At 37.6% G+C, this 25,228-nt stretch overlaps 1 protein-coding gene across 4 annotated transcripts in view; it reads right to left on the reverse strand.

Moving 5' to 3' along the window:
• Nucleotides 1–25,228, reverse strand: part of CNKSR2 (connector enhancer of kinase suppressor of Ras 2) — a 271,503-nt gene that overhangs the window by 26,873 nt on the left and 219,402 nt on the right. For all 4 annotated transcript variants that reach the window (XM_061136326.1, XM_061136325.1, XM_061136324.1 and 1 more), the window contains 2 exons: nucleotides 23,312–23,412; nucleotides 20,243–20,792 (listed from right to left, as the gene is read on the reverse strand). In XM_061136326.1, the coding sequence (XP_060992309.1) occupies nucleotides 20,243–20,792; nucleotides 23,312–23,412 (651 nt within the window). The remainder of the gene's footprint in view (nucleotides 1–20,242; nucleotides 20,793–23,311; nucleotides 23,413–25,228) is intronic.

Raw genomic sequence — 25,228 nt, forward strand, 5'->3', positions numbered from 1 at the left:
ATGTGGCAGAGGGGAAAACCTTAGGAAGATAGGTTGCTGAGGTCAAAGAATGCTATTTATGGCACTGCTATGTCAAAAAAGAATGATCTAGACCTTATATGAAGTGATAGCCTAACCACTGCTAAAGGGTGTTTCCCTGGATGACCTAGATTGTCAAGTTATTCACATTCGGAGTAGATGAGGTAAGTCAAAATTTTACTAAGATTAAGGACAAGCTTTTAATTATAAGTAGAGCATATAAATACATTCTCGAAAGATCCTCTGTTGACAGAGGCTGATTAGAAGGAACTACTGCAAAAAAAAATCTTATTAACACCTTGCTAACTTGGAGACATGCTGAAAGGCGTTGCAGCCTTGGTGTTTACTGCTATATGCAAAACAGTCATTTAAGACAAGTTTGAATGATTAGGTTTCTATACCACGTGGCTAAGGCAAAATAAGACACCATTACACATATCCATTTTTGTCCTTTATTGTGCCCTTCTTTGCAAGAGATGTTCCCTTGGTATCTCAAATTTTCTTGAAGAGATCTCTAGTCTTTCCCATTCTATTGTTTTCCTCTATTTCTTTACATTGATCACTGAGGAAGGCTTTCATATCTCTCCTTGCTATTTTCTGGAACTCTGCATTCAGATGGGTATATCTTTCCTTTTATCCTTTGCCTTTCGCTTCTCTCCTTTTCTCAGCTATTTGTAAGGCCTCGCCAGACAACCATTTTGCCTTTTTTTTCCCCTTGGGGATGGTCTTAATCACTGCCTCCTGTACAATGTCATGAACCTCCATCCATAGTTTTTCAGGCACTCTGTCTATCAGATCTAATCCCTTGAATCTGTTTGTCACTTCCACTGTATGATCGTAAGGGATTTGACTTAGGTCATACCTGATCTAGTGGCTTCCCCTACTTTCTTCAATTTAAGTCTGAATTTGGCAATAAGGAGTTCATGATCTGAGTCACAGTCAGTTCCAGGTCTGTTTTTGCTGACTGTATAGAGCTTCTCCTTCTTCAGCTGCAAAGAATATAATCAATCTGATTTCGGTGTTGACCATCTGGTGATGTCCATGTGTAGAGTATTCTCTTGTGTTGTTTGGAGAGTGTTTGCTATGATCAGTGCATTTTCTTTGTAAAACTGTTAGCCTTTGCCCTGCTTCATTTTGTACCCCAAGGCCAAACTTGCCTGTTACTCCAGGCAAGTATCTCTTGACTTTCTACTTTTGCATTCCAGTATCTATGTTCAAGAGTTTGCTCACATTAGTGTCCATTGAGTTGGTGATGCTATATGACCATCTCATTCTCTGCTGCCCTCTTCTCCTTGTGCCTTCAATCTTTTCTAGCATCAGGGTCTTTTCCAATGAGTTGGCTCTTCTCATTAGGTATCCAAAGTATTGGAGCTTCAGCTTCAGCATCAGTCCTTCTAATTAATATTCAGGGTTGATTTCCTTTTGGATTGACTAGTTTGATCTCTTTGCTGTCCAAGGGACTCTGAAGAGTCTTTTCCAGCACCACAGTTCAAAGGCATCAATTCTTTGGCACTCAGCCTTCTTTAAGGTCCAACTCTCACATCTGTACATGACTACTGGAAAAATCATAGCTTTGACTATACGGACTTTTGTTGGCAAAGTAATATCTCTGCCTTTTAATATGCTGTCTAGGTTTGTCATAGCTTTTCTTCCAAGGATGAAGTGTCTTTTAATTTCAAGACTGCAGTCACTGTGGGCAGTCATTTTGGAGCTCAAGGAAATAAAATCTGTCACTGTTTCCATTTTCCCCTTCTACTTGACATGAAGTGATGGCAACGGATGCCATGATCTTGGTTCTTTTAATGTTGAGTTTCAAGCCAGCTTTTCCACTCTCCTCTTTCACTTTCATCAAGAGGCTCTTTAGTTCCTCTTCACTTTCTGCCATTAGAGTGGTATCATTTGCATATCTGAGGTTATTGATATTTCTCTGGCAATCTTGATTCCAACTTGTGATTCATCCAGCCTGGCATTTCACAAGATGTACTCTGCACAGAAGTTGAATAAGCAGGGTGACAATATACAGCCTTTTCATACTCCATTTCTAATTTTGAACCAGTCCATTGTTTCATGTCTTGTTCTAACTGTTGCTTCTTGACTTGCATACAGATTTCTCAGTAGACAGGTAAGGTGGTCTGCTATTCCCATCTCTTTAAGTATTTTCCACAGTTTAATGTAATCCACACAGTGAAAGGCTTTAGCGTAGTCAATGAAGCAGATGTTTTCCTGGAATTCCCTTGCTTTCTCCGATCCAACATATTTTGGTAATTTTATTTCTGGTTCCTCTGCTTTTTGTAAACCCAGCTTGTATATCTGGAAGTTCTTGGTTCACATACTGTTAAAGCCTAGCTTGAAGGATTTTGAGCATTACCTTACTAGCTTGTGAAATGAGCACAAGTGTATGGTGGTTTGCACAGTCTTTGAAACTGGAATGAAAATTGACCTTTTCCAGTCCTGTGGCCATTGCTGAGTTTTCCAAATTTGCTGACATATTGAGTGCAGCACTTTTAACAGCATCGTCTTTTAGGATTTGAAATAGCTCGGCTGGAATTCCATCACCTCCGTTAGCTTTTTTTAAGTCACACGTCCTTAGGCCCACTTGCCTTCACACTCCAGGTGGTCTGCCTCTAGGTGAGTGACCACACTGCTGTGGTTATCCAGATCACTAAGATCTTTTTTGTGTAGTTCGTCTGTGTATTCTTGCCACCTCTTCTTAATCTCTTCTACTTCTGTTAAGTCCTTACTGTTTCATCTTGACCATCCTTACGTGAAATGTTCCCTTGATATCTCCAATTTTCTTGAACAGATCTCCTGTCTTTCCCATTCTATTGTTTTCCTCTATTTCTTTGCATTGTTCATTGAAGAAGGCCTTCTTATCTTTCCTTGTTATTCTCTGGAACTCTGCATTCAGTTGGATATATCTTCCCTTTTCTCTGTTGCCTTTCCCTTCTCTTCTTTCCTCAGCTACTTATAAAGTTTCCTCAGACAACCACTTTGCCTTCTTGCATTTCTTTTTCTTGGGATAGTTTTGGTCACTGCCTCTTGGACATAAGTTCTTCAGGCACTTTGTCTACCAGATCTAATCCCTTGAATCTGTTTGTCACCTGCACTGTATCAGGGATCTGATTTAGATATTCTTTAGCCATAAGAATTATAACTTCATAGGCACAATTTTTATCATTTAAACTCCACTAAACTCAACTGCAGATACAACAAAATATTCTTGAGTTTTTAGTCACTGGTCAGATATACAACCTGTAAAGACATCATTTATGACTGCTTTTATGATTTACCTTTCAGATGATAATCAAGTGCTGCTTAACTTGGTAAAAGTAAGTAAAACAAACTGCATTATATCCCTTTTCCTTCTTCTTCTTTTTAAAACTTAAGAGACAGTGTGAAATAGGATAGCTATTTCATGAAAATAGTTTAACTGGCTTAAAGTCCCTAGTTTGATGTCAATCATCTCAATATACTAAAAAGATAGTTCTGAATGTCAGTAATGCATAGGACTTCCCTATACATTTCAGAAACTGAAGATTGATTTGAAGTCACCAGTGGAAATATTACTGATGCTTAAACAGTGGGTCATTCATAGTCTAGTTTTCTCATTATTATTTTTGGGGTATATTTATTAAACTCTGAAAGCCTGAAAGTCACTGATAAATTGACTGCTCAAAATAGTAAGTGGAATTGCTGAATTTTAGTTGGAATTACAGAACAGTTATTCCTTTTTTTAATTCCCCATATTATATTAATTGGAAACCAATTTGGGGACACCCATGTCTCTTCTTCTAACAGCATGCAGTATTTTGTAAGTGATTATATAAATTCACCCAAAAGTTTTATTTAGTATCTGTGTAGTCTTGGTTCTATGACAGTGAAGCATATGTTGTTAATATAAACCTTATTTAATACACATATGCTCAGCAAACTATTAAATTTTGAAGGGCTAAATCTAGTGTGTTTGTTTGTTCATTTATTTTTACCATCAGTTTTATTAATTATTCATATAGGAGAGACAGATCACTAACTACGTGTGACAGTATCAAGGTACATAGACAATGTAGCTCAACCCTACTTTTCATTAAACCGCACATGAAATCTAACCATATATTCTCTAAAAACCATACTAAGAGAGATGACCTTCAAGAAATATCCTTGTCTTTACAGATAGGCAGCACATATCTAGCACTGGACAAATTATAGGAAGTTAATTCAATAAACAGAAACAGGAAGGTGTCACCCTATAAATTATTTCAACCAGAAATTGGTAGTATAGTTTTTTTTTATTACCAAGATATTATCATTTTATATAAAAGGGTTAACATGAAGAGATTTGAATGCAGCTTGTTTCTACATTTTGAAGCTACAGTTGATAGACAGAAGATGTGACTTAGGTTACAGTGCAGAAATGCTAATTTTTAGGAACCACTGAATGTGGCTGACCAAGGAATATGGCTGATCAGGGATAGGATTCTGGGTTAAAAAAAAGTTACCAGAAATCTCTGGTATTCTTATTTCCTTACTCTTGCTAATTTCTATTAATGGCCAAGGTCTGTGTGGTTCTAATACTCTATCTTGGCACATTCTGGTATTGAGAGATGTAAGAATAAAAGATTAAAAGTCTTACAAACTGTCCTAATGAAGTAATCCAGTTTTTATAACTCCAGTGGTGCAATTTTCGGAATAAAAAAAGTTTCTGATCAGCTTCTATGAAACCTTTTGAAGATGAACAAATATGAAACAATATAACCTGAGTTCCAATATTTTTTGCTTGTCACCAATATACTAACTGTGGGGTTTAATTCATTAAAAATGAGATTAATACTTGTAAGTAATTGCTGAGTCCATTAAAGCCCTGACAATTTCATGTCACAAAAATATAAAGACATGAGTAAAATCTATTTGGAATCTAACACTGAACAACAGGGGATAACTAGGTGGCACTTTAGACATGTCAGCAATACGTGAACCGAGAAATTCCAGATGTTCAAGCTGGTTTTAGAAAAGGCAGAGGAACCAGAGATCAAATTACCAACATCCACTGGATCATCGAAAAAGCAAGGGAGTTCCAGAAAAACATCTATTTCTGCTTTATTGACTATGCCAAAGCCTTTGACTATGTGGATCACAATAAACTGTGCAAAATTCTGAAAGAGATGGGACTACCACACCACCTGACCTGTCTCTTGAGAAACCTGTATGCAGGTCAGGAAGCAACAGTCAGAACTGGACATGGTACAACAGACTGGTTCCAAATAGGAAAAGGAGTACGTCAAGACTGTATATTGTCACCCAGCTTATTTAACTTATATGCAGAGTACATCATGAGAAACGCTGGGCTGGAAGAAGCACAAGCTGGAATCAAGATTGCCGGGAGAAATATCAATAACCTCAGATATGCAGATGACACCACCCTTATGGCAGACAGTGAAGAGGAACTAAAGAGCCTCTTGATGAAAGTGAAGGAGGAGAGTGAAAAAGTTGGCTTAAAGCTCAACATTCAGAAAACTAAGATCATGGCATCTGGTCCCATCACTTCATGGGAAATAATGGGGAAACAGTGGAAACAGTGTCAGACTTTAGTTTTTTGGGCTCCAGAATCACTGCAGATGGTGACTGCAGCCATGAAATTAAAAGACGCTTATTCCTTGGAAGGGGAGTTATGACCAACCTAGACAGCGTATTAAAATGCAGAGACATTACTTTGTCAACAAAGGTCCGTCTGGTCAAGGCTATGGTTTTTCCAGTGGTCATGTATTGATGTGAGGGATGGCCTGTGAAGAAAGCTGAGCACCGAAGAATTGATGCTTTTGAACTGTGGTGTTGGAGAAGACTCTTGAGAGTCCCTTGGATTGCAAGGAGATCCAACCAGTCCATCCTAAAGGAGATCGGTCCCGGGTGTTCATTGGAAGGACTGATGCTGAAGCTGAAACTCCAATCCTTTGGCCACCTCATGCGAAGAGCTGACTCATTGGAAAAGACCCTGATGCTGGGAGGGATTGGGGGCAGGAGGAGAAGGGGACGACAGAGGATGAGATGGCTGGATAGCATCACCAACTCGATGGACATGAGTTTGGGTAAACTCCGGGAGTTGGTGATGGACAGGGAGGCCTGGCGTGCTGTCATTCATGGGGTCTCAAAGAGTCGGACACGACTGAGCAAATCAACTACTACTAATTGTTTCCTATTTTTCCTAGTGGCAAGGAGAGAAAAAACATAGTTGGGTATGAACACAAGATGATAAGGAATATGATTTTAAAACTTCAGAGAGTCAAACAGAAATTTTGAATGATCAGTAGTTTTAAAAAATGAAATTCTAGTAATACAAACATAAATAGTCTCAATGAGAGAAGGAAAGGAGATGTAGCTCCAGTCAAGATAGTTACAGAAAATTCCTTAGAAAAAGCTTTTAAGGAAATTCAGTTCAGTTCAGTCAGTCAGTCGTGTCAGACTCTTTGCAACCCCATAAATCGCAGCATGCCAGGCCTTCCTATCCATCACCAACTCCCGGAGTCTACCCAAATCAATGTCCATTGAGTCAGTGATGCCATCCAACCATCTCATCCTCTGTCATCCCCTTCTCCTCCTGCCCCCAATCCCTCCCAGCATCAGGGTCTTTTCCAATGAGTCAGCTCTTCGCATGAGGTGGCCAAAGGATTGGAGTTTCAGCTTCAAATCAGTCCTTCCAATGAACACCCAGGACTGATCTCCTTTAGGATGGACTGGTTGGATCTCCTTGCAGTCCAAGGGACTCTCAAGAGTCTTCTCCAACACCACAGTTCAAAAGCATCAATTCTTCGGTGCTCAGCTTTCTTTATAGTCCAACTCTTACATCCATACATGACCACTGGAAAAACCATAGCCTTGACTAGATGGACCTTTGTTGGCTAAGTAATGTCTCTGCTTTTTAATATGCTGTCTAGGTTGGTCATAACTCCCCTTCCAAGGAGTAAGCGTCTTTTAATTTCATGGCTGCAATCACCATCTGCAGTGATTCTGGAGCCCAAAAAACTAAAGTCTGACACTGTTTCCACTGTTTCCCCATTATTTCCCATGAAGTGATGGGACCAGATGCCATGATCTTAGTTTTCTGAATGTTGAGCTTTAAGCCAACTTTTTCACTCTCCTCCTTCACTTTCATCAAGAGGCTCTTTAGTTCCTCTTCACTGTCTGCCATAAGGGTGGTGTCATCTGCATATCTGAGGTTATTGATATTTCTCCCGGCAATCTTGATTCCAGCTTGTGCTTCTTCCAGCCCAGCGTTTCTCATGATGTACTCTGCATATAAGTTAAATAAGCTGGGTGACAATATACAGTCTTGACGTACTCCTTTTCCTATTTGGAACCAGTCTGTTGTACCATGTCCAGTTCTGACTGTTGCTTCCTGACCTGCATACAGGTTTCTCAAGAGACAGGTCAGGTGGTCTGGTAGTCCTATCTCTTTCAGAATTTTGCACAGTTTATTGTGATCCACATAGTCAAAGGCTTTGGCATAGTCAATAAAGCAGAAATAGATGTTTTTCTGTAACCCTCTTGCTTTAAGGAAGAGGTTACTAGAAATGAACAAGTGGAAAATAATAACAATTGCTTGTAAGAATACCAGGAAGGCAAATGCTCAGCTGAGGATTGTGAAGAAGCTGATTACAGAGCTTAAAAAAATTTTTTTAAAGAAAAATTGAAACAGGAAGGTGTAAGTATATGACTTCAATGGTATTTTAGGTGTTTCCTGGAGGAGAGAAGTCTTTACACTAGGAAATTTAAAAGACATGTGTCTTGAGATAAGGGAATATCTTATCAAAAGAACTACTTTATGGTCTCTTTAAACTAGAAGAATAATTTTAGGAACTGAATGAATTTTGGAATTTATCTTAGGGTCGCCATCAGAATGCCTAAGACATTGTTTAAAAAGAAAGTTCTCTTATACAAATAAACAAAACCTTGCATGGGTTCTTCAGAGAACACAGTGATCAACCTGATATAGATACATGATAACGTTTTAGAATAGACTATTAGTGGGAGGAGTTTCATTTTTTAGTTTCAGTTGAACGACCAACATGCATTCAATAAATATGAAACACTTTTAACTGGCTCCTCCCCCCCCCCACCCCAAACAGTATCTCTAGCGGGTTGGGAGACAAGTGGAAAGCCAAGGGCAATGTGCCTTGCATTTGACGAAGCTTTGCATGATAATATGGACTGATAATTTTGCTGTAATCTGGACTGAGTGATATTACTATTAATTAGCTGGAGCCAAATAAGGATATTGAATGACTGAATGAAATTAGCATATATAAAATTTCAGTTTGAATGCCTCACAGCTATGTCCTTGCTCCTTTCTTCTTTAAAATGTTTTGTGTGTTTCCTTATTCAGTGAAGCATTTAAAAACATAGAAAGGATACTTGGAACCTTGGAGGTTTATTCAACAACAGGAGGAATGATTAGTACCATAGATTATAAAACTGAAAGTCCAAACTTTCTTAACAGGATTGAATATTGCTGGGTGAAAAGATGAAAAGTTAAAACTTTAATAGAAAGAAAAATAAATAGTTGCATTTAGGTTAAAAATAAAGTAAATAAGTGTGGGGATGCTACTTGACATAAGAGCATCATATGAATCGACAGTGAGTAGGTGAAACTAATATAATCGTGCCCACAAAAATACCATGTCTAGATTGCTGTAACAGCTCCAGTACACACAGCAGGGAAACACTAAGAAGAAACAAGGCAGACAGATGCGGCTTACCGGCATTGTGAGTCATCTAGAACTTACGTCACAGGTTATAAAGTTAAAGGGATTATATGCATTCAGCTCAGAGATGAGGCAACACAAATAATGTCCAATAACACAATTCCACAGTACACTTTGGGACATGTACAATGTGCAGACACACAAGAGAGCAAATGTGAGGCCATTATGGTGAAGAGAACCATAAAATCTTAGAGTTAGAAGAAGCCATCACATTCAGTTGTCCCACTGACTCTGGAAGCCCTGACTGGTAGCTGGTTTTTGGTTCCTTCTTAAACACAGGGTACGGAGGAATCCTCTAAATGGAAAAAGACCAGTTATTCCACTTATGGGCAAATGCAATCATTGGAATGTTTTCCTTCATATCAATCTAAAATCACCCTCCATGCATCTATTATGTTCTCTGGAATCTTAAAGATCATTCATCCGTCTTCCACATGTCAGCCTTTCAGTATTTTTCTGATTTTCAATGTCAAGACCCACAATGAGTAGAAATTTATAAGAAGTCAGCTTTTATATCACTACCAGGAAGACCTTTTAAACTATAGCTGTCCAACATGGAATGCCCTGTCTTTGGGGGCAGTAAGCTCTAAGTCCCTAAAATATTCAAGCAGAGACTCAATAAAATTCATCAAGTGTATAAAGATATTTCCATATTGGGTGGGAGAATGGATATTTAAAACTCTAATTTCTATGGTGAGATAGCTAATTATTATGCATATTTACATACAGCGTGGCACTTGTTATATGCCTCCTCCAATAAAAAACAACTTATCTATTATTAAATGAATTCCTTACCTTAATATAAAACATTTAAAATGGGTTCTATAGTATTCACCAGAGAGACACTTTACAGCAACACAAATTAAAAAAAAAAAAAGTGTTACTTAAGAAGATTTCAAAGTTATGGCTAACTTTTCACTTAATTATTCAGCAAAGATATTCAACATTTGTACAGAATTATTTTTGTAATTATAAACATCTTTCCAACCTCCAGTGCTGAGGCACAATCCTTCTAATTAGGTTAATAAAAGATGATCATGAATTTTAGAATCCAGGATGCTAAATCAAGAGATGGCTGCCCAGCAACCACATAGGGTATCAGAGAATAGAATACAAAGTGAGGGGTGGGGCTTACTGTCAGAGTTGGCAGTGGGTTGTGTTGAAGCCACACAGATTCCAAGCTGTCCCTCCTCCCTGTTCTTTATAGAAAAGGCATGAAAACCCCTGTCTGTTGACATTGTTAAAGAACAAGGAGAAAACAGCAGAAATGCTAGAGGAAAAAAGGTAAAGTTTAAGTTTAGCGGTGCTGAAGTTATGGGCTATTTTCTCTCACCAAGAATCCTAAAGTGAGTGCTTTAAAATACCCATTTCATAAGGTTATAGAGTAGACTCAAAATTAGGGCAACAACAACAACAATTTAAGAAAAATATTAAAAGAAAGGAAGCAATAAAGTCATGGATGAGAAAATTCTGGTCTTAAATGAATAGATCTTAGGTATTAAGTCAATAAAGCCTACAGATCATTTATCAGAAGAGAAAAAGCACAATAAATATACCAGATTCAAAATCATGGAAGATATGGGGCTATAAAGGTGGAAGAAAGAGAAAAATTCTGTTTAAAAAGGTTCAAATTTCCCTAAAATGGACATTCTAAGTATAGTATAATTTTCTGTATTTGGTACTCTGTCAATAGTAGGCTTTTCTGATCAAATTCCCTATTAGTTGTACTATAAAATTGGAAAGCATCTTCTCAATCATTAAAGTAATATTTACCTTGTGGTCAGTATAGTATGATGTTAGTGTAGTATCATGGCCTATATATCATAGTGACCATAGATTAATATTTCTTTGATTGAGAAAAAATTCCTAATTTTATAGAAATCAATGAGAAGTTCTAGACATCTGGTTTCAGTTAATCAGCATATCTGAGTAACCAAGAAGTATTTTCCCCAACCATAATGTTTAAGGAATGAGCCAAATGAGAAATAGCTTAAGAGTGATCTTATTTGACCCTAACCAGCTTTATAAATTTTGCATAAGTTATAAGTACCTTAAAATGAACAAAGAATACCTTGCAGTCTCTCTCAAAGGATCATTTTTATATTATCAATTGGTTATTAGGGTAATTATTGGCACAGTGTAACAAGGAGGCTGAATACTTTGAATTATTTGCTCTGTTTCATGCTATCAGAAAGATTTTTCTTCTTTTTCAAAAATAATTTACAAGCTTTTGTTGTAAGTAGACTTACGAAAGAGTTAGATATATGCTTAACATAGTGCCTGGCTTGTAATAAATAAACAGTAACTGTTTGTTGAATGAATGAATAAATACATACTTAGAACTAAATAGACTATATATTGATACAGCAAAGCAAAAATACAATACAGAGGTTTAGTTTACATTTTAGCAGGCTGAATTTAGATATTGAAATATTAGGGAATCTGAGATTAAGAATGTTAAAGAATTTATATCTATGAAATGAATCTTAATAACTATCACTCTTATTTTCAAACATTCTATAATTTCTGTGAGATAACCTAAAAAATTGATCTTATTGGCAAATTTTGTGGTTGTAATAGAAACAAATATATATGAAATTGTCAAATTACATACCAGAGACAATAACCTTCTACAATTCTCAAGGATGAGGTTTAAATATTAATATATTTTTAATGACCAATTGCCACTTTTGCATTTAAGATATATAATGATAGGTACTTTTCCCCTTATTGAATGTCATATTAGTGAGTATTTTCACATTAAAGACAAAATTTCAGAGTGTAAAAGATCGAGCTATTAGGACCAACTATTAGGGCTAAAGTGCATATGACTAAACATAAGAAAGTTTGAGAGGCCAGAAGGAGGGAATTTGTGAGAACACTGGGAAAAAGAAGTAAGGGAGATGGTTTAGTAAAAAGGTTAAAGCCAAAGTCACAGGTGAGAAAACTGACCACCAGACACAGTGGTTCTGAAGTCCATCTCTGAGTTCTGGCTTTGAAGGCTAGACTTGCTATGTATTAGCTACTTGGCTCTGGCTTAGCTGTTTTCATCACAGATATTTGGGATAAGCTGACATTATGGGAAGACCCCTGTAAAGAAGGGTGGGAAAAAGTCATACAGCATTAAGGCACTGGGCAGGTAAGCAAGGAGTGACACACCACTCTGAGTGTGTGTGTGTGAGGTGTAAGCATGAATGTACAACCACTGTCATTTCTTCCAGCTCCTTCCATCATTTTTGAAATAGTCCATAGGTAACTGCTGCATTTTCTAGGGTGATATATGCTGGGATTGTGGCTGGGTTGTGAGGTGGTATGTAAGTAATTACATAAGACTACTGCTTATATTACAAACTAAGATCACATCAAAAAAAATCTGAGGAAATACACTAACTTGAAACCAACTAAACCATATCATCCCTCTCTACTCACACTGAGTTACAAGAAAAAGATATATGAGAAAAACAAATTCATACAAGAATTTTTAAAGCTTTAACTTTTAAAGAAGTTACCTCTGGAGAGTAAGGAGAGAGGGTTGCTTTTTACTTTACCATTTATCATTTGATACATTTGTATCATAATGATACATTTATCATTATATTTTAATTTGTTTATTTATCTAGCAACAAGTAAGTTACTACTTTTCAATAAAACAATAAAAGAAAAACATGCAGGAAAGTTTAAAAACTTCCAATGCATGTTTTATAGTGTATCCCTATTATGTCTTAATCTATTTTCTTCCAACAGTTGGTAACCATAGGAGGTAGACTTCATATACAGAGGGGGAAAAAAGGAGCATTTGTGACCTTCAGCTTTGGCAAGGGCAACCCAGATAAAAGGAGTTTAAACTTAGAACAGCTTCTCATAAAATAAGCTAGAACAAATTCTACTGAGAAACTGACTATATGCTACCATTAATCTGAAGAAAGGGGATTGCCTTTTGGTGTGTGAAAATAGTAACAACTAGCAGTGTGGCTGAACTGCATCATCTTTCTTGGGAAAACAAACTGTAAATCATAACTAGTCTTAGGAATACAGGTGACGGGTTGTCATTCTTGTATGTGAGCTTTAACTCGTCTCTGTCCACATCTTCTGCTGCTATGACTGCAGCATCTAGAATTCATTCTTTATCCAATTGAATCTGGCTTCATTACTTAGTATGAAACTTCTGAGAATATTTTCCTGGCTGATGCAGGCTATTGGCTATTTGCTAAAGTACAAGTTGCAATTTCAACACATTTTACGAATGAATCAGACGAAGTTAGGTGTTGGGTGACTTCTGAGGGAGGCAGCAGATTTTGGTAGAAAAATCAACTACCGATAGGTGCTGAAGATCTAGTTTCTAACAATAAATTGCTTATGTAATATGTCATCTTTTTGCAGCCTTCATCTTTGAAATGAGAGTAAAACAGGAAGAAGATGATTTCAACATAGAGAAAGTGACTATAAATGAGCTATAATATCAATAGAAAGAGCAGTAATTCTATTTATTAGTATCCTAGCTTTGTGGTGCCCAGCATGAAGAAGGTAGGCTGAACACATGCAGTCCTGCCCTTCCCTTTACAAGATACCCAAAATAAAGAATTTTGTAATGACTTTCTGTCACACAATGAATAAAAAATAAATTTAGCTTTAACTACTATATAATAAAATGGGAAAGAATTAGTGATAAAAGGGTTACAATTATTCATTCATTCACTTACTCATTTATCCAGTAGTGCCTGGCCTACTATGGGCCATATACTGTTTTGGGCACTGGGTATACAAGACAAGAATAAAATCCCTGCTCTTTAGAAATTTATACTGTTGGGTAGAGATGGAAAATAAATCAGCTAACAGTATTTGATATTATATTCAAAGTGATAAAACTGTGAAGAATATAAAACTGGGTAGCACAACCAAGGATAAATGGTGGTGGCGGGGGCAGGGAAGGGACATCTGGGTCAGACTGGGTTGTTAGGGTATAACTCTCTTAGGGGAAAATATCTGAACCTGAATGGCAAGATCTATAAACAAATATTTCAGTAAATATATATGAAAAAAAAAGTGAAAGTGTGAAAGTGGTGCTCAGTTGTTCAACCCTTTGTGACCTTGTGGAATGTAGCCTACTGGAGTGGGTAGCCATTCCCTTCCCCAGGGGGTCTTCCTGACCCAGGGATCGAACCCAGGTCTTCCCGCTTTGCAGGCAGATTCTTTTCCATCTGAGTCACCAGGAAAGCCCAAATATATATGAAGTAACTTCTATTTGGAATACAAAGTTTCTTTTGAGTTCCCAAATGTCCAAAGTCAAAAAGGAAAGGAAGAGTGACTGATAAGAATGTGAAATGAGAGACATTTCTATTTTAGCTCTTAGAGCACAGCTAACATATTGTGTTGAAATATACAAAAATTGCTGATACTTCATCATTTTGACCTACAAAAACAGCAATTCATATGATTCAACTCAATAGCTGGAACTGAACAAAGTTAGGTCATGTAGTCAGGTAAATGTTATTTAGTGAGGTTTGCCAGGACTAATTCACTATTTAAGTATTGTAATTGCCCTCTTTGCTTAAATCCAAATCTGCATGAAATCTACATAAATTACATAATTATAAAACACTTATTGGATAGACTTACAGTGTGTCAAAAATGGAAACTAAGTGCTTTCTGGCATTACCTCATTCGATCCTCATATAACCTCAAAAGGTAGGAACTATTACCACATCATCTAACAATTGAGGTCTAGAGGTGTTAAATAGCTTGATCAGTCATACCACTTGGAAGTGGTAAAGTGACAAAGCAAAGATGGCAACTGAGGAATGTCTCCAGAGACTGTATTCTAGCCTTTGGTCACTCAGTGTTCATAGGAAAACATGCTTATTTATTTCAAAGGTCAACTACATATCTAACTTGTTATATTTTCAAGGTTTATGTAATATACATCCTTTTTCTGATATTTAACATTTTATTACGATCAAGACTTTCAAATGATGTGATGAGATCTGGGGTGTGTGTTTGTATATATACACTGAAAGGGTGAAACACTACTGGAACAAATATATTTGATGATACACATAATAGTACAGAGGCTCATGTATCAATAGATAGTAATGACAGACAGTTTGGTACACTCCTTTTCTTTATGATCTTACAAATCAAGGTTAGTCTAAACTCATAATCATTTCATTTCCCTTGCTATTTAGGCAGGGGCATGTGATGCAATCTTGGCCAGTGAAATCTAGGGCTAAGTCTGCTGGAAGGATCTAGGAAGTTTTGATTTTACAAAAAGTACCAAGAATAGGGTCTGATCTTTGGATGCTATCTTAAGAAAAGTGATGCTCAGAGTTGTTGGCACTACAGAAAAGTTAGCTGAATCCTGACATTACAGTGCCATGACATTTATTCCAGAACAACTCCATGTCTGAACTTTCAGTAAGTTAAGATAATTAGCTTTCCCCCATTATTCAAACCAAAAAAATGAGGGAGGTGTGATTAAAAATTCAACCTATAGCTAATACCAGAATCATAGCTACATTCTACTTTATATCCAATCTTTAGTGTTTATGTCTCCCTAATAGTCTTTCTTCAAAATCAGATAGTACAGTATTAAGAGAATATTTGCTTTTGCTTTCTAGAGTTTTCTTTTGTTTTTAATATTTATTTATTTATGGCTGTGTCAGATCTTCGTTGGAGCATGTGGGATCTTAGTTCCCTGATCAGGGATCGAACCCACCTCCCCTGTGTTGGAAGGCAGATTCTTAACCACTGGACCACCAGCGAAGTCCCGTTTTTGTTTTTTCAATATCTATGTGTGACATAACCAGCCAAGAATGGTGCCCTTGAACTTCATAAAAGTGACATTTTTAAGGTTCTCTACTATTCTTTCTCTGACTTTTTGGTACATGTCTTTTTACACATTGCTTGTATATCTTTTCCATCTATTCCCTTTAGACCTGAACTGTAATTTATTATTGATGATTATGCTCTCCCAAACTCTTTGTGCTTGAGCATAATTTATCTTGACAATAAATAAACCAGTAAAACGTACTGCAACGTTTTTATTTTCAACTTGCTCCTTTTTTTCTCTTTAACACAATTTCCTATTCTGAGAATATCTTCCCCTTGTCCATATATTTCTTACCTGAATGTTCTTAAAAATAAAATTCATAGCATTTAGAAACTCTTCAGGAAATTACTTCAGGACTCTCAAAATGATTGAAGAGGATTAATCTATCTTCTTCTGCATGATATTAGTAGTCATTATCTAGCCTCTCTGCCTAGATTAAGATATTAAGGCACTGAGCTGCACATTTTGTACAGCTCTTAAGTTACCGATGGTGTGCAATGGCTGTTAGAAAAAACAACAACAACAACAACTTTAAAGCACATTTCTTGGCAGATCTCATTTTGAAAGCATCAATAAATATCCTAGCCAGATAACCTGATAGGTATTATAGCTAGTAGGTAACATTTTATCCATCACAACTCTCATCCCTGCTAAGAAAAAAAAACACAGAAAACCCTAGGTTTTGCTTTAGATTCCTAAATAAACTAATAAATGTGTAAATATGAATGCTGATAGGTTATCTCTAGGACAATGAAAAAGAGCACATTATAACTTCATTGAGTACCTGGAGGCACCAAAAATGTATGGCTGATAAAGAGTGCTCTTTTAACTGCCAAGAGGGAAATCAGCAGGATTAAGGGATAAAGCTTTCAAAAACCTACTAAACTAAACTAAACTACACAGTATGGCAAGGGGAAGAGAGCTATTAGAAGCAGACTCAAGCTGTATTAACCAAAACCGTATTTTAGTGTTACGGCAGATGATTTCTGAATAAAGAATATTATATCTTTATATTTTGTCTCACAATTTTATGATTAATACTCCTTGAAAGCTGCATAGGCTGACATAATTTATAACTTAATTTCACTGAGGTATTATAAGGCCTACACCTCAGTAAGATTCCAAAGTGCTAATTGGTTGGAAATTAGTTGTCTTCTCCCAAATGCCAGTGAAGTAGGTCAGGATAATTAATATGCAAGCTGACTTTTCAGTCAAAGGAAAACAAGACAGGTCTCATCTGTGTACTTTTAGTACCATCCATTTAGACTAAAATGAGTTCAACCTGAGAAAAATCACAGTGTGACTCAGTTAAAGAACTGAATTTCAAAATAAGACAAAAGGTAGTTCAACCAGGAGAACACAGATTGAAGTATGCTCTAAGAAGGATGCACCAAAGGAGACTAAATTTACACCTCCCAAGCAGGGCCAAATTCTACATGTACAAAGAAAATGAAAAAAACCATTCAGGTAACAGATGTAGGTATATCTTGCTTCTTAAATTGCTCTGTAAACTCATAAGCACTACATGATATAGATCATGAAAGGGGTTTGGTTGATGACATAATTCTTTTGTAAAAGTTTATTTATTTTTAATTGAAGGATAGTACCTTTACAGTGTTGTGTTGGTTTCTGCCATACATCAACATGAATGAACTACAGGTATATGTATGTCGCCTCCCTCCCACTTCCCACCTCATCCCACCCATCTACGTTGTGGTGACATAATTCTTAATCCTTAAAGCTGAAGATAGGCTGTATTTTAACATTTTCTCCCATGGCTCCTTCTGTTCACTTGCCTGATATTTCCTATTTTTAATTTCTTGGCAGACTGAGAAAAAAGTTTGAAGCTAGAGACATGAAACTTACTTCCTCTGCAGGTCTGTACTTGATTAGCGCAAATTCACTTTAGTAGGTCACACGCATGCTGGCCTTGAGCAGGACAGTTAGTAACACACTGCTGCCAGCCTTTGATTCTAACAAGCACGGTAGCCTGCTGACCCGAGTGGTAGCATGTGAGCGCTCCGTGTGGAGGGCTATAAGTCTGAGGCTGATGGGATGGCCACAGCTTCTTTCCCGTGTATAATTTTGACTCTGTTGACATAACACCAAGCAGCCTGATTTGAATAAGCAGCCTAAAATACTTACTCCTAATGGCCAACTTAGAGCAGTCATGAATAAGACACTCCCTTTAACTAGACATTAAAGATTCTTTTGAAAACACTGATTGTTTATAGCTGATGTTTCCCAAATGAAGTGTTCATCAAATCGTACGCTTCTCAATATTAGAAACAGTAATGCAGAAAAACCATCATTAATCTTCTAGGCAAGTATGAAGCATACTGCCCTGATGAGAATGGTTTAAAGGACACTGAGACATCAAGTGGCAAGATTTACAGAAAAATACCCAGAAAATAGATGGGGCTTTGCAAGACAGTGCACGGCCACCTTTGGTGAAACAGACCTGAATGCAATAGCCCAAGCTGCCCCACCATATTAAACTGTAAAGGCAACATACGCAATACCAAGTTTACCTACACATTTCCTAGGGCTGTTCTCCCTTATTGCAATCATTCCACAAAGAGAAAGCCTGCTGAAAAAGATGGAAAGTACTGAGTAACTGCCTACTTGACCCACTTGGGAACCTGAAGAAAAAACCCATCCACTTGGAGTGTATCTGTATGGCTAAAAATACATTCAATCAACAAAACAGCAAAAAACTGACAATAGAAGAAAAAATAATCCAACACCATCTAACTAGAGATGCTCTGTAGCCTAGTGGAGCCTGAAGGAAGGGCAAGCAAAGGCCTAGCTTTGCCTTTCAGGTCCTAGGACACATATTCTCCATTCTAGTCCTCCCTACACAATGACCAGGAGCAAGTGCTAAGTATCTAGCTTAACAGAAAAAGACAGCTTCAAAGACTTCTACGTATGGCAATGAAGGAATGTGTTGTGAACAGGATTCTCTATTTCAGAGGGCTGTGCCTAATTTCAACACAATTTATTCGAAAATGGCAGAGATGAAGTATTTTCCCTAATGATTTGTAAAATACTGAATAAACCTCCCATACTTAGTTGCAGCAGTTATGTAGTACCCGGACAATAGTCAAAATGAGGTTTCTAACTTATCTTTAGTTAAGTTTTAGAAAACAACTCATTAATCATCCTAACATTAAAAATGTATGATCATGCTTGCCAGAACTCCTACAGAGGCCTAACACAGTTTCTAGATCTTTCTTCCACAAGACTCTTCTATAATTTCTAATAGATGTGAATGTCATTATGAGAGCTTGGCAGGTAATCAACTTTCCTGAACCAACAGTATACCTTTTATAATGGTCCTCATGGAGATTATGACTACAACATACTTTATATGGAAACTGCTTTAACATGTGAATTTTATTGTAAGCAACTCATATTTTGATAGTAGAAGAGGTCCACTAAATTTTCTTGTCAATAATCTCCAAAGTAACCCTCATTTTAAATAAGCCAAACTTGAAATTGATATGAGGTTCCTGACCTGTTGGTAACCTGTGAGCTTTGAGTTGTTTTTCCAGTTGTGATGATCTTACACTAATATATCCGTTAATTGAAGTCTCATATATGTCATGAAATGGGCTGAAGGACACAGTCTGTTGGTATCCTTTAAAAAGAGAAGTCTAATGCCCTCATGGGACTAAAACAGTAACTGGTTTCATCAACACTGGCTTGGGTCATCTGCACTAACTGGCCCATATTTCATTTATTTATTTAATATTTCATTTTGAATAAAGAGATTTTATACTATTTCTTTGGTATTTTACATTCAAGTCTTGGTAACTAGTAAACATATTAATTTATTTACCTACTTTTTTTGGGGGGGGGGCACATAAGGCGGCTTGTAGGATCTCATTTCCCGGACCAGGGACTGAACCTGGGTTGTGGAATTTTTAATGCCAATAAGACAGAGGGTTGCTTAAATGACTTCTCTCTCTCAGGAGTTGATTCACATACATTGAGCTTTGCAATCAACATACATACCAGGCAAGTACACGGATGCTTTTGGCAAATTGGTTTCTAGAAACAGATTCTGCTGTTTGGAGTTGACAGAAATGCTATGTAAAATTTCTGCTTCAAACAATTCTTTTGGATTTTTCCTTTCAATCTTCTAATAGTGAAAAGGGAAGTTACATATGTATGTATGTATATGTATATGTATGAGTGTGTGTATTTTTTGTGTATTTACTACTTATTCAACCAAGGTCCTGCTAACACCTGCTTGAAGCATTTATAGCTTCTTAACCCAAACTCAGAGGGCAACAGCTGTGGACCAAAGGGATGATGCGTGTGAGTGAGAAGAAAGTAAGTAGGTAAGAGGAGGAAGAAGAACGAATGCCATCAACCTTAAAAGGCAAGTGAGTAACTGGAGAAAATAAATTATTTCTTCTAGCTGTGAGTGTCCTGAGATATAGGCTTCACTACTCATCTTTTTTCCCCCCAAGTTATTCAAGTTCTGAAGGTAGGACACCAAGGGATAACTAACTTCCTATGCAGCAAGACCATTATTTTAAGAAAAAGGGGAAACAAAATTCTGTTTTCTTAAAATAAGAAGTTTGAAAAGGTTAGGAATCTATGTGTACAGGCTAAGAATCTCCATCGACATACTTACTTTTGTCTCCTATGTTTTCCCCTGCTGCCTCCCCTTCCTCCTCCTCCTCCTCCTCCTCCTCTTCCTCCACCTCTGTGGGCTGCACGTCATCCTGCGGGTCACAGGCACTAACCGGCGCATTCAGACAGCAGTGGTTGAACCCGCTATCTCGTGGCAGAGTGAAACTTCGAGGCTTGCCCCCGTTTCCATTTAACACTTGCATCCGCTCGCTCTCAGCTAAGGGGTACGGCCCATAGTGATCCTGAAGGTGGCACTTCTGCGTCGGCAGGGTGGACTGCCGCCTGTGCTCGGGGGAGATGGCCGCCGAGTCAGAGAAGACAGAGTCCTCCAGAGGCAGAGTCTGAAGATAGTGTAATCCTGAGCTTGTCAGGGGCGTCTCAATTAAATCCTGCCAGGAGCGCCGCTGACTGGCTGTCTTGCGGATGGGGGACACCACACTGCTCCCAGTCACTTCCTGGCGAAACTCCTCATGGGAGGATTGCGACTGGGAGGTCTCTGTGGAGGACAGCCGGCTGTGTTTCGCTTCCACATAAGGACTGGCACAGCTCATCTGTGGAAAGGAGACTCTGATCAGTCTCCCAGAAGTAACAGACCACTCTTATCACCAAGGAACACCTTTGATTCCCAGCAGGCATTATTTACTCTTTGAGTGAATGACTACTCACCTTTTCACGTATTTCAAAGGTAGGCCCCAGCTAAAATTTTCAGACTGAGACATGGATGTATTGAAATACAGCTATGCTGGGCTCTCGTGTAAAATGTGACATATTAGTGCAAAGTTTCACCACAATCAAAGTATAAGGGAATGTGAGTGCCTATGTAAGAAATATTCAGCAACTAAAAAACAAACCCCAAGTTTTAAAATCACTATGTGTTAAAAATCCTGAACAATTGTTGCCAAATTCATATTTCCAGATTTTAGAGAGTTTGGGGATGAGAGCAAGAACAGCTTTTGGATGTAAAAACAAGGTGCTTCTCTCTAATGAGACACAACCCTTCCTCTTCTTCAAAGGTGACGGTCTGCTCCTATGGAGCCAAGGAAAAGTTTTCTTATGGTCTTGTCAGTTCTGTGGCACACTCTAGAGAGTTAAAATGTAGAAAGGATAAGATTACACCCTGATGGGGATTAGCATCTGCCTTGAGCACAGCCTTCAGAGTACACAGACACAAAAGAGAAGTGGGATGTTTTTACCAGTGGAATTTAAAGCTTGGGAACCTATGTCACAACACAAAGCACAACCAAGAAGGACTGGCGCCAAGTGAAGCTGTAAAAGGCCTGCAGGCGCCCTACTGGGAGAAGCTGGACTCCACCTCTGCGGGCTAACAGACCAGCCCAGGCCCTTCCTGGCAGGAGGAGCCAGGGGTGTTCAATGTGGTCATTACAACTGAGGCTGAAGTTGTGGCCAGGAAAAGCCTGACTAAGGTGAAAGTACATCTACCCCTTTGGGTAAAGGAGTTCAGTGGCATCTTCTGTGGGCAGTTTATCCTCCCACGTGTTAGTAACAATGTGGGTAGTTTCCTTCTTGAAATTCACAAGTTGCTATCATTAAAGAACAGTTTGGTCAAGCAGTTTCCCTTTCTTTCATGTTTACAAATATTTTATGTTTAAAGGTTTATTTATTTTTATCTTTTGGCTGTGCCATGCAGCATGTAGGATCTTAGTTCCCCGAGCAGGGATGGAACCCATGCCTTCTACATTGGAAGTGTGGAGTTTTAACCACTGGACCACCAGGGAAGTCCCTACAGATATTTTAAAAGAATATTCAGATCCTGACTTTTTAGGGAAAGAGGGAAAATATGATACAAACTGTATCTTGTTACTGACTTCATTATTTCATTTGTTTAGTTCATCCTGGCATTCTGTTGCACTGCAGCATTTATTAAGGAAATGTGTATACGGACACGTGTATACAACTCTGCATTTTTTCTACTTTTCTTCTTTTTCCCTTAGGTAAGGGACACTATCATCAAACATTTCAATTAAAAATGTGACTTCCCTTTCAGTCATTAGCCAAAATATTTATCCATTTATTCCATTTATTTATTTCAGAAATATTCACTGAGCACCGAATAAATAAGTACCAGTGCTGTGCTAGGCCACGGGGATGAATAGATGAATAGAATGGAGTCCCTGTTCTCAAAAAGTTCATAGTCCAGTCCAGTGAGCTGTTTGCAGTCCCAAATATGCTGATTGAGTATCTCTGGATTAGGCCTGAGTATCTGCATTTCTAAAACATTCCAGAGATGATCCTTATGCATAGCCAAGGTTGAGAAGTGGCCTCGAATTATATAAACCTCTTGCATAGCACCTTTCTTGTTAAAAATCCCCTGGAGTAACACAGAAGTAGAATTAGGTTGGCTGCTATTGTCACCTAAATCCAGTTTCCATTTCCTATGTGGAAGACTCAGTCCCAAGATAGGCAGAATGGACTCTTATGTACTGTGACCATGCAATGTACAGTATTTAACATGGGACAGTATTGAGACTCTTTCAATAATTCTGATGAGCATAAAACAATCAGGGACAGTTATAAAAATCAAGGTACAGTCTATACACAGAATGATTTACACAAGTTTAAGAAGTCTTAAGAAGGGTACCACATAAACACATAGACATTAACCCAGATCCCATAGCTATCTGAAAAGCTACCTACCAAAACATGTTCAATATGGATATAATATCAATTTTTACTATTGTTTCTAAAGAACATAGGAATGAACTTTGTTACTGTAGAACAGATAAGGTCAATTTATACATCTTTTTCCACAAAAACTTTTTTTTGTTGATATTTCATGAAGGCTACTCTGACACAAATGGTATGTTTTCTTAATAAAACTGGTAAGATATTTATAAGTGTGGAATCTGTGGTGACTGCTTCTCCAGATTAAATATTCTTTGTATACTTAAAGTTTCTCCCTTATTGCTTTTAGGCTCCCTGTTTTCTTTCCCCCTGAAAAACCCAAGGTCTGACAAGTAATTCACCACACAATGTTTTTCAACATAAAAAAAGGATGTTTCAGATCAAAGAATCCAATACTATATTGAGTACATTACTATTAGCAACTTACAGAGGGAGGCCGTGGGTATGTATCGTAGGGGGGTGGGGGGCTGTCCTGTTTAGGTGTTGATGGAGTATCTGCTTCTTCCTTGTCACTCTCACTCCAGTAATCTGAAAATTCACACATATGGATACATCAATATTCCATTAAAAGCGTCTAGCCATATTTTCAGTAACACGCAGCTACCAGCTAACAAAAGGAAGTTTAAATTCCACTTCTACACACTGTTCCCCAGCACTGGCTACTCCAGGTCCACCAACTTTTAGTTTCAGTTGGGATTTGAGGAGAAAGAAAGAGTACAATCACCCAATTCCCACCTCCCTTTAAAGCAAGCAATTACACAGAGCTGCAGTTTTAAGGAATTACGAAAAAGACAATGCATAAGTCAAATCACCTTTAGGGTATAATCCAGACCAAACTACTTGAAACTTCAAAGAATGAATTATGTTACATGATGTTTCTTAAAGGTGTACCATTTTATCTTAAAGATGAACACTCAAAGAAGAAATGCATACATTGCTGGAGATTTCTACAGATATAAAAAGCTCCCAAAATAATGTTCTCAATTCTCTTCTCTGGCTTCAGTTCACTGGTTATCTAACAATCGCTGTTTCCAGAGTCATGCTGACACGAGTCTCTATAACACCATACTCCCACCTCTACTTGGAAACACATGGCAAACCTTGATTCTTGCCAAACGCAAAAGGGCAAATCTGCTGATGTGGGCTGTAAGCTCCAAACTTCTAGAACTACTTAAAAGGGTAGAAAATGTAAGCCGCTAGACAAAATGTCTTGGCAGACCTCAGGCAAGAGGGAAGAGGAAAAACTGAGGTACATTAGTCGAGTAAAATACAGCACAAAGGCCAATCATCAGATCTGTTCTACCAATATTTCAACCACCCTAGAACTGCTGGGTTAATTTTTTGTGTTTACAAGGAAAAATCTAGAAGTATCATCCATATGAATTTCAAATGATAAAAGGCAGCCAAACAAAAGGTTCCTTATTCTTATGAAAAGCTCCACCAAAAAAGAACCACTAGAAGGCTTAGATGTAAGTGAAAAATCATGGCACATATTTTTATAGGTACCTTTTTCCATCTAGGAATTCCCATATTGTAATATTTTCATACATTTTCCCTGTGGTGCTGATTAATAAGTACAATTAACATTTACTGAGGACTTGTTATATGCCAAATAGAAAGTAGTAAAACTGGGGTTTGAACTAAGAAATTGTCTTGTTCTAAACCTTGAAGGGTTAAGGACTTTTTCATATGACTTAGTTTAATGTGACATATTAAAGAGAGAGTTTTATGTGACATATATTCATGATTTTTCAAGCCGCTGTCCTCCCTGCTAAAGAATTTGGTAAAAATTCTTTAGCAATGGAGACAAAGTCTCTGAAAATCTTATTCCTGCTTTAATTATCTCCTTTGAGTAAAAGAAAAGCAAAGACTAGTTAACCTAAATTTGATATCTGGTTTTTACATTGGGTCACACTGGTGATGGGAAGCATACTAAGTCTCCTCCCAAATATGAATTGATGTAGTTGCCCAGAAACGGACCCAGTAAACACTAGTGGGAAAAGCACGGACTATACACTTGTGCAGATGCAGCTTCAATGTTTGGCTGCACCAATTGCCATTTCTGTGCTCTTGTGATGGTGACTTAATCTCTCTGAGTCTGTTTTGTTATCTGTAAAACAGAGCTAATAAACACCACCTTTCAGAGTTGTATGAGTCGGGTAGTAAGGTAGCACATATTTAAGTGCCTTACACCTTGAAAGCACTAAAAAATATTAGGATTCCTAATACTGGTGGATTTGCAGGTAGCATACTAGGACAGTCTGTCCCAGATCACACAGGAAATAAAGGCCTGGTGTTCCCATCTTCTTAGCCCTTAATTTTTTTTTCTTGTAGCAAGTTCCAG

This window comes from Dama dama, chromosome X (assembly GCF_033118175.1).
Source record: "Dama dama isolate Ldn47 chromosome X, ASM3311817v1, whole genome shotgun sequence".
Lineage (NCBI taxonomy): Eukaryota > Metazoa > Chordata > Mammalia > Artiodactyla > Cervidae > Dama > Dama dama.